This window comes from Chlorocebus sabaeus, chromosome 20 (assembly GCF_047675955.1).
Source record: "Chlorocebus sabaeus isolate Y175 chromosome 20, mChlSab1.0.hap1, whole genome shotgun sequence".
Lineage (NCBI taxonomy): Eukaryota > Metazoa > Chordata > Mammalia > Primates > Cercopithecidae > Chlorocebus > Chlorocebus sabaeus.
The window spans coordinates 127,760,712-127,775,474 of record NC_132923.1 but is presented as its reverse complement, the minus strand read 5'-3'; the positions used below and the strand labels follow the sequence as shown (position 1 = coordinate 127,775,474).

General features: G+C 50.5%; 1 protein-coding gene across 2 annotated transcripts in view; it reads right to left on the bottom strand.

Moving 5' to 3' along the window:
• Window positions 1-14,763, bottom strand: part of SLC2A5 (solute carrier family 2 member 5) — a 51,390-nt gene that overhangs the window by 22,234 nt on the left and 14,393 nt on the right. Inside the window, exons 2-4 of one of the 2 annotated variants that reach the window (XM_073007858.1) lie at window positions 11,978-12,071; window positions 856-954; window positions 155-315 (exon numbers count right to left, since the gene is read on the bottom strand). In XM_073007858.1, the coding sequence (XP_072863959.1) occupies window positions 155-315; window positions 856-954; window positions 11,978-12,013 (296 nt within the window). In that variant the 5' untranslated portion in view covers window positions 12,014-12,071. Of the gene's footprint in view, window positions 1-154; window positions 316-855; window positions 955-11,977; window positions 12,374-14,763 lie in introns of those variants that run through there. The other variant, XM_007980649.3, reaches the window with a different exon arrangement.

The following is a 14,763-nucleotide window of genomic DNA, read 5'->3' as shown; positions in this document are numbered from 1 at the left end:
TCCATCTCAAAAATAAAAAAAGAAAAAGAAAAAGAAAAATGACCACAGTGGTTATTATCCTAGTCTCATGATAAGGATTTCAGTTTTAGGCCTATGTTTTAGCTCTGATGGGGGTCTATGAGTTTCAGGGAGTTAAAAATTCACCTTCCCTTACCTGCCAAATTTATTCACCAAGGGGCCGACCAGGAGGGATCCGATAAACCCTCCGAAGGGAAACATGGACACGGTTACAGACCACAGCAATGTCAAGGGGAAGTCTTCTATGAATTCACCGGTCCTACTGTAGTAAGTCTCATTGTAAAATTGTTGCATGAGCTAGGAGACAAAGCAAAACAGAACACCAAAATAATTTGCTCCGGTTTTGCAGGAAGAACACTAGCTGTCAGGACACCCAGTGAAATAACCTGGGCACACAGAGACCAGCCTTATTAACCAGGGGGTGATGGGAGGCAGGACAGAGCTTCATGAGCAGCAAGCAGGGTGGGCACCCACGGGGAGGACTGGGAAACCTCTGAGCAGCAAACCACCTTTGGTATTTCTCAGCCAGAAAGAGATGACTCCAATTTTCCAATCAGTTGGGAGACCCCTGCCCCCTCTGGATTCCCTCTAAACCGCAAGGCCACAGAAGATCTGAGCCCTGTCCTGGAGCCCCAGCCCACTGTGTGTCCATCCAGACCTGGCCCATCCCAAGAGCCATGTGCCTGCGAATTCCCTCGGGTCTGTGCAGTCTGGAGGGTGTTTCCCTCTCCCTTTGCTTGAGGACAGCTGTGTGAACGGCCCCACACTGGCCAGTCCCACCCAGGGAATGGGCTGCTTCAAACACCCTCCCACATCTTGCTCACCACAGTGACCTACCAGGGCTGGAGAGTTGACAGCAGCCACGTTGTACCCATACTGGAAGGACGATCCGAAGGCAGCTATCAGGGTTGCCAGGGCAAGCACAAGCGTCAGCCTCTGCAGAGATTGCAGCTTAGGTCAGGAAGCAGCCCCAGGGTTCCAGGGCCCTCCTGCTTTACTTTGGTTTCATAGAAAGATGTAACAGAATCTGAAGATCTGTAGTCTTGAGACTACTCCATTCCTTGAAACCTACCCTCAACCCACCTTGGGTTACAGCAGGCTTTCTCAACCACGGCACTTTTGACACTTGGGGTCCGATAATTCTTTATTATGTGGGCTGTCCTGAGCACAGCAGGATGTCTACAGCATCCCATAAACATGGTGCCAGTAGCACCCCTCTCCCCAGCTGCGACAACCCAAATGTCTTCTGACATTGCTAAGTGTCCCCCCGTGGGGAAGTGCCCCATTTGAGAACCACTGGATCAGAAAGAAGCTGAAACCTACTTCTCTAACACTGCAGCTACTGCAGCTGATGTTTGAATTGCTCCTGTGACATTCCTGCCACGTGGTGGCATTTGTCAACTGCAGCAAATGTGCTCTTGCACCATCTCAAACATAAACTCCCGGAAAAATCAAACAGAAAAAAAGAAATGTTTAGCTATTTAGGGCCACTGAAAATTTCCTTTCAGACAATCTGTAATGACAAGAGGAAATTCATTAGTAATGAAGAGCGGGAGACAGACATGGAGAGAGCTGTGGGTTTAAAATCTACAGGCCTCAGTTTTGAATCTACCCATTGCCACTTTTCAGCTTAATTTCCAGGATCTTCAGTTTCCTCATCTCTAAAACGAGGACAATCACACTCCCTCGCAGAGTGTTTGCCAGGATTAATTACGACCACGTCTAGCTGCAGAGGTGACTCTGCTGTCGGAGAGAGCTTAGGACGCTGCTCTCTGACTTGCCATCAAAAGACCTTCTTCCACCTACTCTGATGGAGAGCCCCCTTTCTTCTTCTTCTTTTTTTTTTTGAGACGGAGTCTCACTCTGTTGCCCAGGCTGGACTGCAGTGGCACAATCTCGGCTCACTGCAAGCTCCGCCTCCCAGGTTCACGCCATTCTCCTGCCTCAGCCTCCCGAGTAGCTGGGACTACAGGCGCCCGCCACCTCGCCCGGCTAATTTTTTGTATTTTTAGTAGAGACGGGGTTTCACCGTGTTAGCCAGGGTGGTCTCGATCTCCCGACCTCGTGATCCACCCGCCTTCAGCCTCCCAAAGTGCTGGGATTACAGGCATGAGCCACCGCGCCCGGCCAGAGAGCCCCCTTTCACAGGTGACACAGGTTCATGCTTGGCCCTCCAGAGACAAGACGAGCACTATCCCACTGAATCTAAATCTACAGAGACTCTTTTTTTTTTTTTTTTTTTTTTTTGAGACAGGGTCTTGCTTTCTTGCCCTGGCTGGAGTGCTGTGATGCTATTATAGCTCACTGCTACCTCAGCCTCCTGGGCTCAAGTGATCCTCCCACCTCAGCCTCCCGAGTAGCTGGGACTACAGGTGCATGCCATCACGCCTGGCTAATTTAAAAAAATTTTTTATGGAGACAGAGGTCTCATTATATTGTCCAAGCTGGTCTCAAACTCCTGAGCTCAAGCGATCCTGCTGCCTCGGCCTCCCGAAGTGCTGGGATTGTAGGCATGAGCCACTGTGCCCAGTCTAAAGAGGATGTCTTGGCAGAGGTAAGTGAAGAGCCAGATAGGGAGAGAAACAATGATCTTTCCTGCCTTGTCACGGGCCCCAGACGGGGTGGAGTGAACCTCTGAAGAGCACACCTGCAAGGAGCCCTGGTGAAGAGCAAAAACACACTACACACACACACACACATAACACACTACACACACACACAACACACTACACACACACACACTACACACACACACACAACACACCACACACACTACACACAACACACCACACACACAACACACTACACACACACACAACACACTACACACACACACACTACACACACACACACAACACACCACACACACACACTACACACACACTACACACACACACACACAACACACCACACACACACTACACACACACTACACACACACACACAACACACTACACACACACACGACACACACACGACACACACACGACACACACACGACACACACGACACACACGACACCCTACACACACACTACACACACACACTACACACACACTACACACAAACACACACTATACATACACCACACACTACACACACACTACACACACTACACACTCACACACTACACACACTACACACACAAACACCACACACTACACACACACCACACACACTAAACACACTACACATAATACACACACACTATACACACTACACACTACACACACAGACTACACACACTACACATACACTACACACACCACACACACTACACACTACACACACTATGCACGCACTATGCACATCATGCACACACACTATGCACACACACTACACACATACTACACACACACTGCATGCACACTACACATACCACACACACTACACACATACTACACACACACCACACACACTACACACATACCACACACACACCACACACACTACACACATACTACACACACACCACACACACTACACACACTACAAACACTACACACACACTACATATACTACACACACACTACACACACACCACATACAGCCCACCCCACACACACACAGCCCACCCCCCCACACACATATGCACACACAATAGACTTGGCTCACCTCCCATCTGACTGGCTCTGTATATTCATTCATTCACTCATCTATCCACCATTCAATCACTCAACACACTGAGCGCCCAGTGTGGACCAGGCATTGCTCTAAGTGTCAGGGATATAGTGGTGAACAAACAAGACAGACAAAAATCCTTCCCCTATAGCTGTTCTACCACTTGATTGTGTTACAGACAGAGAGAGAGGGGTAGGGGTTGGGGGAAGAAAGGGAAGAAAATGTTGATTAAAAATTTTTCTTCTGGGCACGATGGCTCATGCCTATAATCCCAGCACTTTGGGAGGTTGAGGTGGGTAGACTGCTTGAGCCCAGGAATTCTCGGCCAGCCCGGGCAACATGGTGAAACCTCGTCTCTACTAAAAATTCAAAAATTCGCTGGGCGTGATGCGCACCTGTAATCCCAGCTACTCAGGAGGCTGAGGTGGAAGGATCACTTGAGCACGGGAGGCAGAGGTTGCAGTGAGGTGAGATCTCACCACTGCACTCCAGCCTGGGTGACAGAGCAAGACCCTATCTCATCAAAACAGCAAAACAAAACAAAACATCTGGGTGTGATGGCAAATGCTTGTAATCCCAGCACTTTGAGAAGCTAAGGTAGGAGGATCGCTTGAGTCCAGGAGTTTGAGACCAGATTGGGCAACATAGGGAGACCTGTCTCTACCAAAAACAAAATTAAAAATTAGCTGGGTGTGGTGGTGAATATGCCTGTGGTCCCAGCTACTCAGGAGGCGGAGGTGGGAGGATCGCTCGAGCCCAGGAATTCAAGGCTGCAGTGAGCTATGGTCGCACCACTGCACTCCAGCCTGGGCAACAAAGCGAGACCCTATCTCAAAAAAAAAAAAAAAAAGTTCTTTCCTAATTATCTTCTCAGTAAGATGAAACTGCAACCAGCTTCATTCACACAGCCAAGTGCAGCTCTTGACCACTCCCTCAGCCTGATGCGGGCCCTAAGGTTTGAAGTCCTTTGGGGTCAGGGGTGGGGTTCTGGCCAGCAGCACAGTCAACAAGCACAGCCCAGCTGGGGAGCTGGCTGGTTCCCAGGGCTCAAGCCCCAGAGTTGGGGGTTCTGCCAGGCACCATGGATAGCCAGCTCCCTGACTGCTTTGATGGGATCCCGGCAAAAACGATCGGAGAGACTATGGAGGAGAGATCAGAGCGACTAAATGATCAGGCTATAGAGTCTCTGAGGATAAAGCATGCAATTCACCCTCCATTCTTTCACTTCCTCCCTGAATTCAAGCCACAGGCACATTCTGTGGGCGCCGCGGGAATCATGGCTCACTCTCCTGGGAGTAGCAAAGTTACTCTGGGTGGGTTCTCACTAACCCTGCTGGTCCAACCGTCTTCATTAAACAAATACCTATGGCCAGCTAACTGGACTCCAGGAAGCACAGTACCCTCCGGTGAGCAAGACAGCTGCCCCCAGCAGACTATTGTCCAATGGTAAAGACACACATTAAGAAACTACATGAGAATGTAATAAACTGTAACTGTAGTAAGTACTAAGAAAACACATGAGTGGTTAAAAAGAGAGGTCTGTGGAGCAACATCTCAGCTGAGGAGAGGAGGGGGAAGAAGAGAGTGGTTCAGAGAAAGGGAACAGCCTGTGGGAAGGCCTGCGGCAGGCGGAGCTCAGAACCTTTGAGCATCTGGAATTTGGCCAGTGTGGCTGGAGCGTGGGGAAAGGAGGGCAAGCCGGGGGGAGCGTGGGGAAAGGAGGGCAAGCCGGGATGAGGGCCACAGAACAGACTGGGTGTTCCCTCCATGTGCTCTGTAGCCGGGGGGTGGGGGGGATGGAAGGATTTAGACTTTTAAAAAATTATTCCAGGCCGGGTGCAGTGGCTCATGCCTGTAATCCCAGCACTTTGGGAGGCCAAGGCGGGAGGATCACTTGAGGTTAGGAGTTTGACACCAGCCTGGGCAACGTGGTGAAACCCCATCTCTACTAAAAATACAAAAATAAGCGAGGCGTGGTGGCACATGCCTGTAGTCCCAGCTACTAGGGAGGCTAAGGCAGGAGAATCGCTTGAACCCGGGAGGTGGAGGTTGCAGTGAGCCGAGATCACGCCACTGCACTGCAGTCTGGAAGACACAGCAAGACTCTGTCTCAAAAAATAAAAAATTACTCCAGCTGCTACGTGCAGAGCAGAAGGGAGACCAAGGATCGGGTTACTACAGAAGCCAGCAGACAGCAGATGGGCGCTTGGGTAACGGAACGGGCCGCGGTAGGGGTTAAAAGTGCCAGCTTTGACGACTATTGAGGATGCGAATTAAGAAGAGTTGGTATCCCATGAGGAAAACGCAAATAAAAGCCAGCATGCGATACCACTTCTCAGCCTGTGAGTTCCACTTAGAGGGTTCAACCTTTTCAGATTCCACGTGTAAGATGATGCGGCGCGTGTCTTCCCCTGCCTGGCTTGTTTCACTCTGGTGATAAACTGTATACTTTTATATATTAACATGTACTTTGTGTGTGTGTGTAGAGATAGAGTCTCGCTTAGTTGCCCAGGCTGGTCTCTATCCTCCTGCCTCAGCCTCCCGAAGTGCTGGTATTACAGGTGTGAGCTGCCACGCCCAGCCTGTATACTTTATTTATTTAAATTTTTTTGTTTTTGTTTTTTTTTGGAGATGGAGTCTCACTCTGTCACCCAGGCTAGAATGCAGTGGCACAATCTCAGCTCACTGTAGCCTCCACCTCCTCAGTTCAAGCCATTCTCCTGCCTCAGCCTCCCGGGTAGCTGGGATTACAGGTGCATGCCACCGCACCTGGCTAATTTTTGTATTTTTAGTAGAGACAGGGTTTCACCATGTTGGCCAGGCTGGTCTCAAACTCCTGACCTCAAGTGATCCACCTGCCTTGTCCACCTAGAGTGCTGGGATTACAGGTGTGAGCCACCACACCAGACTATTATTTACATTTTTTATAGAGATAGGGTCTTGCTATGTTGCCCAAGCTAGTCTTGCACTCCTGGTCTCAAGCAATCCTCTCACCTCAGCCTCCCAAAGTGCTGGCTTTATAAGTGTGAGCCACAGTGCCAGCCGGGGCCTGTGTACTTTAGAGGGGTGAAATTGTATGGTATTGAGTTATAGTCTCAATAAAGATGCACATAGTAGAAAGAAGGCTTAAGCCCTCTTTCTTTCTTTTTTTGCTTTCCTGGAGGGGGAACAAAAAGAATTTGGTACTGGGCTGGATTAGGGCATAAGGAAAAGGGAGGGGCTGAAGAGGATGTGTGGGTCTCTGGCCAGCCTGTTACAATGAGAGACCCCAGTGATCCCCAGCCATGACCAAGAGGGGCTCTCCTTAGAGGCTAAGGAAGTTGCCATGACTCTGAGCTGTGCTTCAGGGAGAAACCAGAAACCACATTCCTCATGCTGTCAGTAAACCAGTTTCCTGCCTTTCATAATACAGAGAACATTTTGAGACTTTAGTAATAACCACAACCCAAGAAAGAAAAGAAACTTTTGGGGGGATGTGTACCCCTTTAAATGACCGGTCCAGCAAAGTTCTGAAATACGGCAGCAGTCACATCTCATTCCCATGTGAGCTAAGTCATCTGCCTGCTATGTGGACTCTACACTGAGTGTTGCCACCAAGTAGCTGTAAATTAGCCTAATAATGCCATACACCAGACACCATAGCACATACCCTACAGCCAACAATGTAGGCCGGGCGCGGTGGCTCACGCCTGTAATCACGGCACTTCGGTGGGAGGCCGAGGTGGGCAGATCATGAGGTCAGGAGTTTGAGACCAGCCTGGACAACATGGTGAAACCCCGTCTCTACTAAAAATACAAAAGTTAGGCGGGCATGGTGGCAGACGTCTGTAATCCCAGCCACTTGGGAGGCTGAGGCAGGAGAATTGCCTGAATCTGGGAGGTGGAGGTTGCAGTGAGCCGAGATCGCGCCATTGCACTCCAGCCTGGGTGACAAGAGCAAGATTCTGTTTCAAAACAAAAACCAATGCATAGCCTGTCACTACATCAACGTCATTTCTCTAAACCAGTGAGAATTCCTAACAAACAACCAGTAATCACTCCTCTCCTATTTTGTCCTTTTTTCTTTAAAAACTTGAACCTCTCCTATGCTCTCCAAAGTACTTCCCAGTGTTTTCCAGGGCTCCAGTCCTCAACCTTGGCCCCAATACATTCTCTACATCAATTTTGCTTCAGTTTCTTTTTTTAGGTTGACGATCCTCAAGGCTGACCTTCTGACAGGGTGCGATTCATAGTCACTGGGAAGGAAGCCCAAACCATCTCCCTTAGAAATCCATCTTGAAGTTTCTGTTGTCAGAGAGGCATTCTTTCAGTTCTAAACTTTTCCTTGTTAGGAATCTCCAGTCAGAATGCAAACACCCCTGGAGTAGTTAGGATCAGTACTTCAAGCTCTGTCACTTTATCGCACTGTTGAACTCAGTTTCACAAACAGTAGTGGGAGGGACAGTGGTTTGGAGCACAGCTTGTGGAGCCCAGGAGTGTGGGATCGAAGCCTGGCTCTGCTGGGCTGTGTGGCCTTGGGCAACTCCCTGAACTTCTCAGTTCCTTCACCTTTAGAATGGGGATAATGGGCCTGGCCTGGTGGTCCACGTCTGTAATCCCAGCACTTTGGGAGGACGAGGCAGGAGGATGGCTTGAGCCCAGGAGTTTGAGACCAGCCTGGGCAACATAGTGAGAGCTCATCTCTACAAAAAAAATTTAAAAACAAGGCAGGAATATTGCTTGAGACCAGGAGGCTGCAATGAGCCGTGATTGTGCCACTGCACTCCTGCCTGGGTGATAGAGCCAGATCCTGCCTCAAAAAAAAGTTTTTTTGAGGATAATGATACCGCCACAGGAATAAGTGAGTTCACAGATATAGAACACGTAGGACCACACCTGGTCTATGGCAGGTGTTACAAACAGGTTAATTAATTAATCTATTAATGACAAATGATTATCAATGAGGACCCAGAGAGCACAGAGGGGTGTTAGTTGCTCTAGGATACTCAACTAGTTGCTGGTGGAGCCACTCCACAAAAATGTGTCTTTATTTTCCAAAGCATTTTGGTGTCTTTTTATTGAGGTGGGGAACTTTATTCAACAATCTTTTGTTTTTTTTAGACGGAGTCTCACTCTGGCTGGACTCACTGGAGTGCAGTGGCTCTATCTCTGCTCACTGCAACCTCTGCCTCCCAGGCTCAGGCGTCCTCCCACCTCAGCCTCCAGAGCAGCTGGCACTATAGGCGCAGTCACCATGCCCAGCTAATTTTTGTATATTTTGTAGAGACCGAGTTTCGCCATGTTGTCCAGGCTGGTCTCAAACTTGTGGGCTCAAGCAATCCGCTTGCCTCAACCTCCCAAACTGATGGGATTACAGGCAAGAGCCATTGCACCTGGCCCTCAATTCTTATGTAGTTGTAAAGTACCTTGTTGTATCTTTTTTTTTTTTTCCCCTAACCCATTTTTTTTTTCTTTCAGACCAAGAGTCTTTTTTTCCTGGCAGAAAGTCCTTGGTGCACATCTGACAGATGTCAGTGTTTGCCCTCTACATAGGAGAAAAGCAGGGCTGAGTGCAGTGGCTCAGGCCTACAATTCAAGCACTTTGGGAGGCCGGGGCAGAAGGCACCCTTGAGCCCAGGAGCCCAAAACCAGCCTGGGTATAAGGAGACACCGTCTCTTCTAAGTATTTAAAAATTAGCCAAGCGTGGTGCTGCATGCCTGCAGTCCCAGCTACTCTGGAGGCTGAGGTGGGAGGACTGCTGGAGCCCAGGACTTCAAGGCTGCAGTGAGCTATGATCCCACCACTGCACTCTGGCCTGACCAACAGAGTAAGACCCTGTCTCAAAATTTAAAAAAATAAATAAATTTTTAAAAAAAGAGAAAAGAAAGAAAAAGAAAAGGCCAGTGAGGCCACTGCCACACACTACTGAGGGGTAGGGAGTGGCTCCGCACACTGCCAGACACCCTTCTCCCCAGACGGCGCAGCCTCTGTAGTCTTCACCTGCCCCCGCATTTCTCCTTGGCTCCTACATCCCCTCTCGGCTGCACTTAACGGCTTCCCAGATTCTTACAGACTATTGGAATCGCTTCCTTTGGAGTGTTTCGGGAAGCCCAACACGCCCTGGCTTTCTCCCCAAGGGGCAGGCTGCTCTCAGGAGGGGGAGCCCATCTCCACCTTCATCCCTCTGGCTCAGAAGAGGGTTCCCTTCCTGGCGGGCTGAGGCAGCGGGCAGCTGGGGTCAGCCCACGCCTCTCGCATGTGGCCATCTGAATCATTTCCTTTCGCAATGTGTTACTCAGTTTCAGGGCCTGCCACGTGGGGGTGCTTCCCTTCCTTTCTACAGCGGCACATGGGGGACGTGGAGAACGTGGCAGTCGTGCCTTTCTCTGGACAGCAGATAACCTCCCTGACCCCCAAACACCTAAGTCCTCATCACCTCTGCTTCTTTTCTATAAAATGGAGGTGATAACACTTGATTTGTCTAACACTTTCTTAGTCGAGAGACAAACAAGATGACCCAAGTGAAGGGGCTGAGTAGACTCCAAAGCAGTGACTCTCAGTTGAGGGCTGGGAGTTGATTCTGCCCTCTTGGGGACATTGGTTGTCACTCCCGGGGGAGGGTGCTACTGCATCTAGAAGGTAGAGCCAGGGAAGCTGCTAAACATCTTGTAACACACAAGACAGCCCCTACAACAAAGCATTAGCCAGCGCCAAATGGCAATCATGTGGAGGTGGAGAAACCAGCTCTAAAGAATGATTGAAAAGTAGTAACCTTTACAAAGGCCAGGCATGGTGGTTCATGGTAACCCCAGCACTTTGGAATGCCAAGGTGGGTGGATCACTTGAGGCCAGGAGTTCTAGACCAGCCTGGCCAACATGGTGAAAGCCCGTCTCTACTAAAAATACAAAAATTAGCTGGGTGTGGTGGTGCATGCCTGGAATCCCAGCTACTCAGGAGGCTGAGGTGGGAGGATTGCTTGAGCCCAGGAGGTGGAGGTTGCAGTGAGCCGAGATTGTACCACTGTACTCCAGCCTGGGTGATGGAGCGAGACTCTGTGTCAAAAAAAAAAAAAAAAAGAGAGAGAGCGAGAGAAAGAAAAGTAGTAACATTTTACGGGGAACTCAGTCTGTGCCAGGTACTTTACATGCATTGTCTCATTTAATTGCTCCAGCACCGTATGAGGCGGTATGGTTATTACTCCCATTTTACAGATGAGAAAACTGAGACACTTGCCCAAGTCCCACAGCTAGAATAGGATGGAGCAGGAATGAATCCTGGGGCTTCTACTTCCCAGGCCCACTTTTTTTTTGTTTGTTTTTTTTGAGATGAAGTTTCGCTCTTGTTGCCCAGGCTGGAGTGCAATGGTGTGATCTCAGCTCATTGCAGCCCCTGCTTCCCAGGTTCAAGTGATTCTCCTGCCTTAGCATCCTGAGTAGCTGGGATTACAGGCATCCACCACCATGCCTGGCTAATTTTTGTATTTTTAGTAGAGATGGGGTTTCACCACATTGGCCAAGCTGGTCTCGAACTCCTGACCTTAGGTGATCCACCCGCCTCGGCCTCCCAAGACCCAGTCTTAATCTATGTGCTACAGAGCATGTTTCCAGTCTGCCTATGGTGAGGGTCTCACACCCATGCCTGAACAAACGCTGTTTTGCAAAAATGTGCACTGCTTTCCTCCACTCCAAATACAAGCAGATGCTATTGTGATGAACAAATGCAAATCTTTTAAAGTGTTAATAAGTCAATGTTACTTTTCTGACATTATGCATTTTCCTCAATCAAGGGAATCTAGAAAGTAAACTGCAATTATGTTGTGGGAGTCCATGAAAATCTTTCATCTCTAAAACAAGAGACCCTCAGTATCTAAAAGGCAGGAAACCTACGTGACAGATCTGAACTAAATTCAAATCTAGCAACGCCTTCTCTGAGTTTGGCTTGCTTTCGTGCAGCTCAGCTATGTTACTTGCTGAAAAGGTTAACTAACTGCCCTGAAGCCAAAAGCAAAACAAAAGCAGAGCAAAACATCTCACCAAACATAGACGGATTTTGCAGCTAACATGTTTGGTTCAGGTTGGGACAAATGAATCCTTTGGGTCTCTTCCATTCAGTTACAGATCCTGCTTTTAAAGGCTGTTCCAGTAGAATGATTTCCACAGAGCATTGGTCTCTAAACCTCTCTCCTCCCTATAAAAGACCACCTGCTGGACAAGACTCCCCCTCGCCCCACCATGATCCCTCCCAACACAGAGTTCCTTCTGCAACACCAGGAGCCCCCCAGCGACTCTCCAGGAAGGCTGAACAGGACCTGGCAGCCAAGCCTGCTCTTGGCCCCTTTCCCTGAGCAACACACTCACCCCTTCTTCCTTCATGCTCTGATCCTGTTGCTCCATGCTTGCTGTGGAAGGGCAGAGTGCCGCTCACCTTCTTTTAGCCAAAGTAACGCGTGCACTGAATGGAGAGAGAAGACATTCTGGGTGCACTTTGGCCACGCCAAATAACAGCCAATAGCATTTTTATAGCCAGACTAAGTCAGAATAACCCTTTCAGGAACCTGGTCTTCCTTTCACTTCTGCTTTTAAATGAAACGTCTGGGGTTTGGCTAAGCAAGTGGGTGCCCCCTGGGGACTGCAGGCCCAGCATTGTCCTGACGGAACAGTCTGCGGTATTTCCCCATTGCTAAAGTCTCTACCAGTCAGGCTCATGGTGAGTGACTGGAAGGGTTATTTCTGTCAGGAACGCGTGGCAAATAACAGCTGTCATCCACCCTACACGACACCAGGTAATACAAGGGCAACAGATTGGGCCACTAGAGACCTCATAGACGCTGTCCCTGCCAGGAAAGCTACAGTCAAGTCTCTCTGGTGGAGAGTCAGTTTTGCCCAAGTAACTGTGCAACACTGTTTGGGGAAAGTTTCTCATTTTCCGTTTTTTGTTGTTTTTTTTTTTTTTTTGAGACAGAGTTTCGCTCTTGTCCCAGGCTAGAGTGCAGTGGCGTGATCTCGGCTCACTGCAACCTCTGCCTCCCGGGTTCAAGCGATTCCCCTGCTTCCACCTCCTGAGGAGCTGGGATTACAGGCGTGCACTACCACGCCCGGCTAATTTTTGTATTTTTAGTAGACACAGGGTTTTGCCATGTTGGCCAGGCTGGTCTCGAACTTCTGACCTCAAGTGATTTGCCCTCCTTGGCCTCCCAAAGTGCTGGGATCACAGGCATGAGCCATCGCGCCCGGCCTCTTATTTTCCATTTTAAGGAGCTCAGAATGACCTAGAGATGTTACTTTCTGTGTATTCATCAGTACTGGGAAGGTGGTAAATACCTCAAACCCCTTTCCAGGCAGGGCAGTGAAAGTGAGTCACAGTTGCTGGTCCAGGTCCGGCCATCTCAAGGCCAGGCCACTGTCAGCCCCCTGTGCTTGGCACTCATTCAGCTGTCACAGGGCATGCCAGAGTAAGTGGCCAAAATCCAAAGTCTCACAAGCCCCACAGGTTTTCATCTTTACAGGACATACTCCCTGTTTTATTTGCTGTGGCATAAATCCAGTTACTTTAGTGATTCACTGCAAATCTCATGCATCTTTAAACAGGCAGAGACTGGGAGCCTGTGTTGGGCACTGTTCCTTGCATTAGCAGCAAACCCCCAGGGTTGCTCAGGGTGGGAGACTGTGAGAAGCCTAGCAGTGTGGCCGTCTGTGTGTGTGTGTGTGTTGGTGGGGGGTGGGGGGTCCCTATTCACAAGGGAGAACTCAGCATTCCGTTTCACCAGCTTCACTGCCTTTTTCTTCTGTGTACCACTGCCCTAGCGCACTGACTTGTGACTAAGGCATAGCAAGACCAGAGGTTTCCAATTATTTCAAAGATTTAGAAAAAGTTTCCAAAGAAAATGCACTTTAATTGCAGGGATAGGGTGGGAAGAGGAAATCACCGATGGGGGAGTGAGGAGACGGGTACAGGTGTGCAATCCAACAAAACGAAGCATCCAGCCGGGCGTGGTGGCTCACGCCTGTAATCCCAGCACTTGGGGAGGCCGAGACGGGTGGATCACCTTAGGTCAGGAGTTCGAGACCAGCCTGACCAACATGGTGAAACCCCGTCTTTACTAAAACTACAAAAATTAGCTGGGAGTGGGGGCAGACGCCTGTAATCCCAGCTATTTGGGAGGCTGAGGCAGGAGAATCGCTGGAACCCAGGAGGCGGAGGTTGCAGTGCACCGAGATCATGCCACTGTACTCCAGCCTAGGCGACAGAGCGAGACTCCATCTCTGTCCTCCACCCTCCCCTCAAAAAGAATCGTCCAAAGTTTGCAGTCATCAGTCACGTCAAGTGCATGACACCTGCTTCTATCTAGGCCCAGATCTTCCACTTCTCCCTGCCTCTGGGCGAGGGGGTAACTAAAAACGGGGGTCGCTGGCCGGGATGCGGGGACAGTGGGTCAGGCCCTTGGGCCCAGAGGGGATCATCCCGGCAGCTGCAGGCCGCAGTACCTGGTTCCTGCCAGTGACAGGGCGTCGCAAGCACAGCCATGGATGACGTCACCAACGCTCGACCGTGCTTCCGCCCTGGAGGGAGCCGAGCGCGGGGAAGAGGGCGCAGCGCGAGGCCGTCACGACGCCAGGCTGCGGGCCGCTCAGTCAGTCCCTCTGCCCGGTGGGCCTGCGGGCTCCGGGTAGGTCCTGTCCCTGCCCAAGACCCCTCTGCCTCAGCCCGGATCCCCCTCTGCCTCGGTCCCCCCTCTGCCTCAGCCCAGATCCCCCCCAGCCTCAGCCCGGGTTCCCCTGTGCCTTTGCCCGAGTCCCCCTCAGCCTCAGCCGGGGTCCCCTTCAGCTTCTGCCCGAGTCCCTCTCAGCCTCGCCTGGGTCCTCCTTCTGGCCATGGACCCCCAACCTTTGTGGCGGGGGGATCTGCCTCCAGGCCCCTGCCTCGGGCCGCCATTAGGCCAAGGCCTGCAGGTTCCGAGAGCAGGGCGGGGTGGGAGACTGTGGGAAGCCTCGTGGCTCACAGATGGAGGAGGGGGATGGGGGCGGTGGGTGGGACTCTGGGGAGGAGGGTGGTCCTGGCAGACCTGAGGCAAGAGGATCGCTTGAGCCCAGGAATTCGATCATGCCACTGCACTCCAGCCCAGGTGACAGAGCAAGACCCTGTC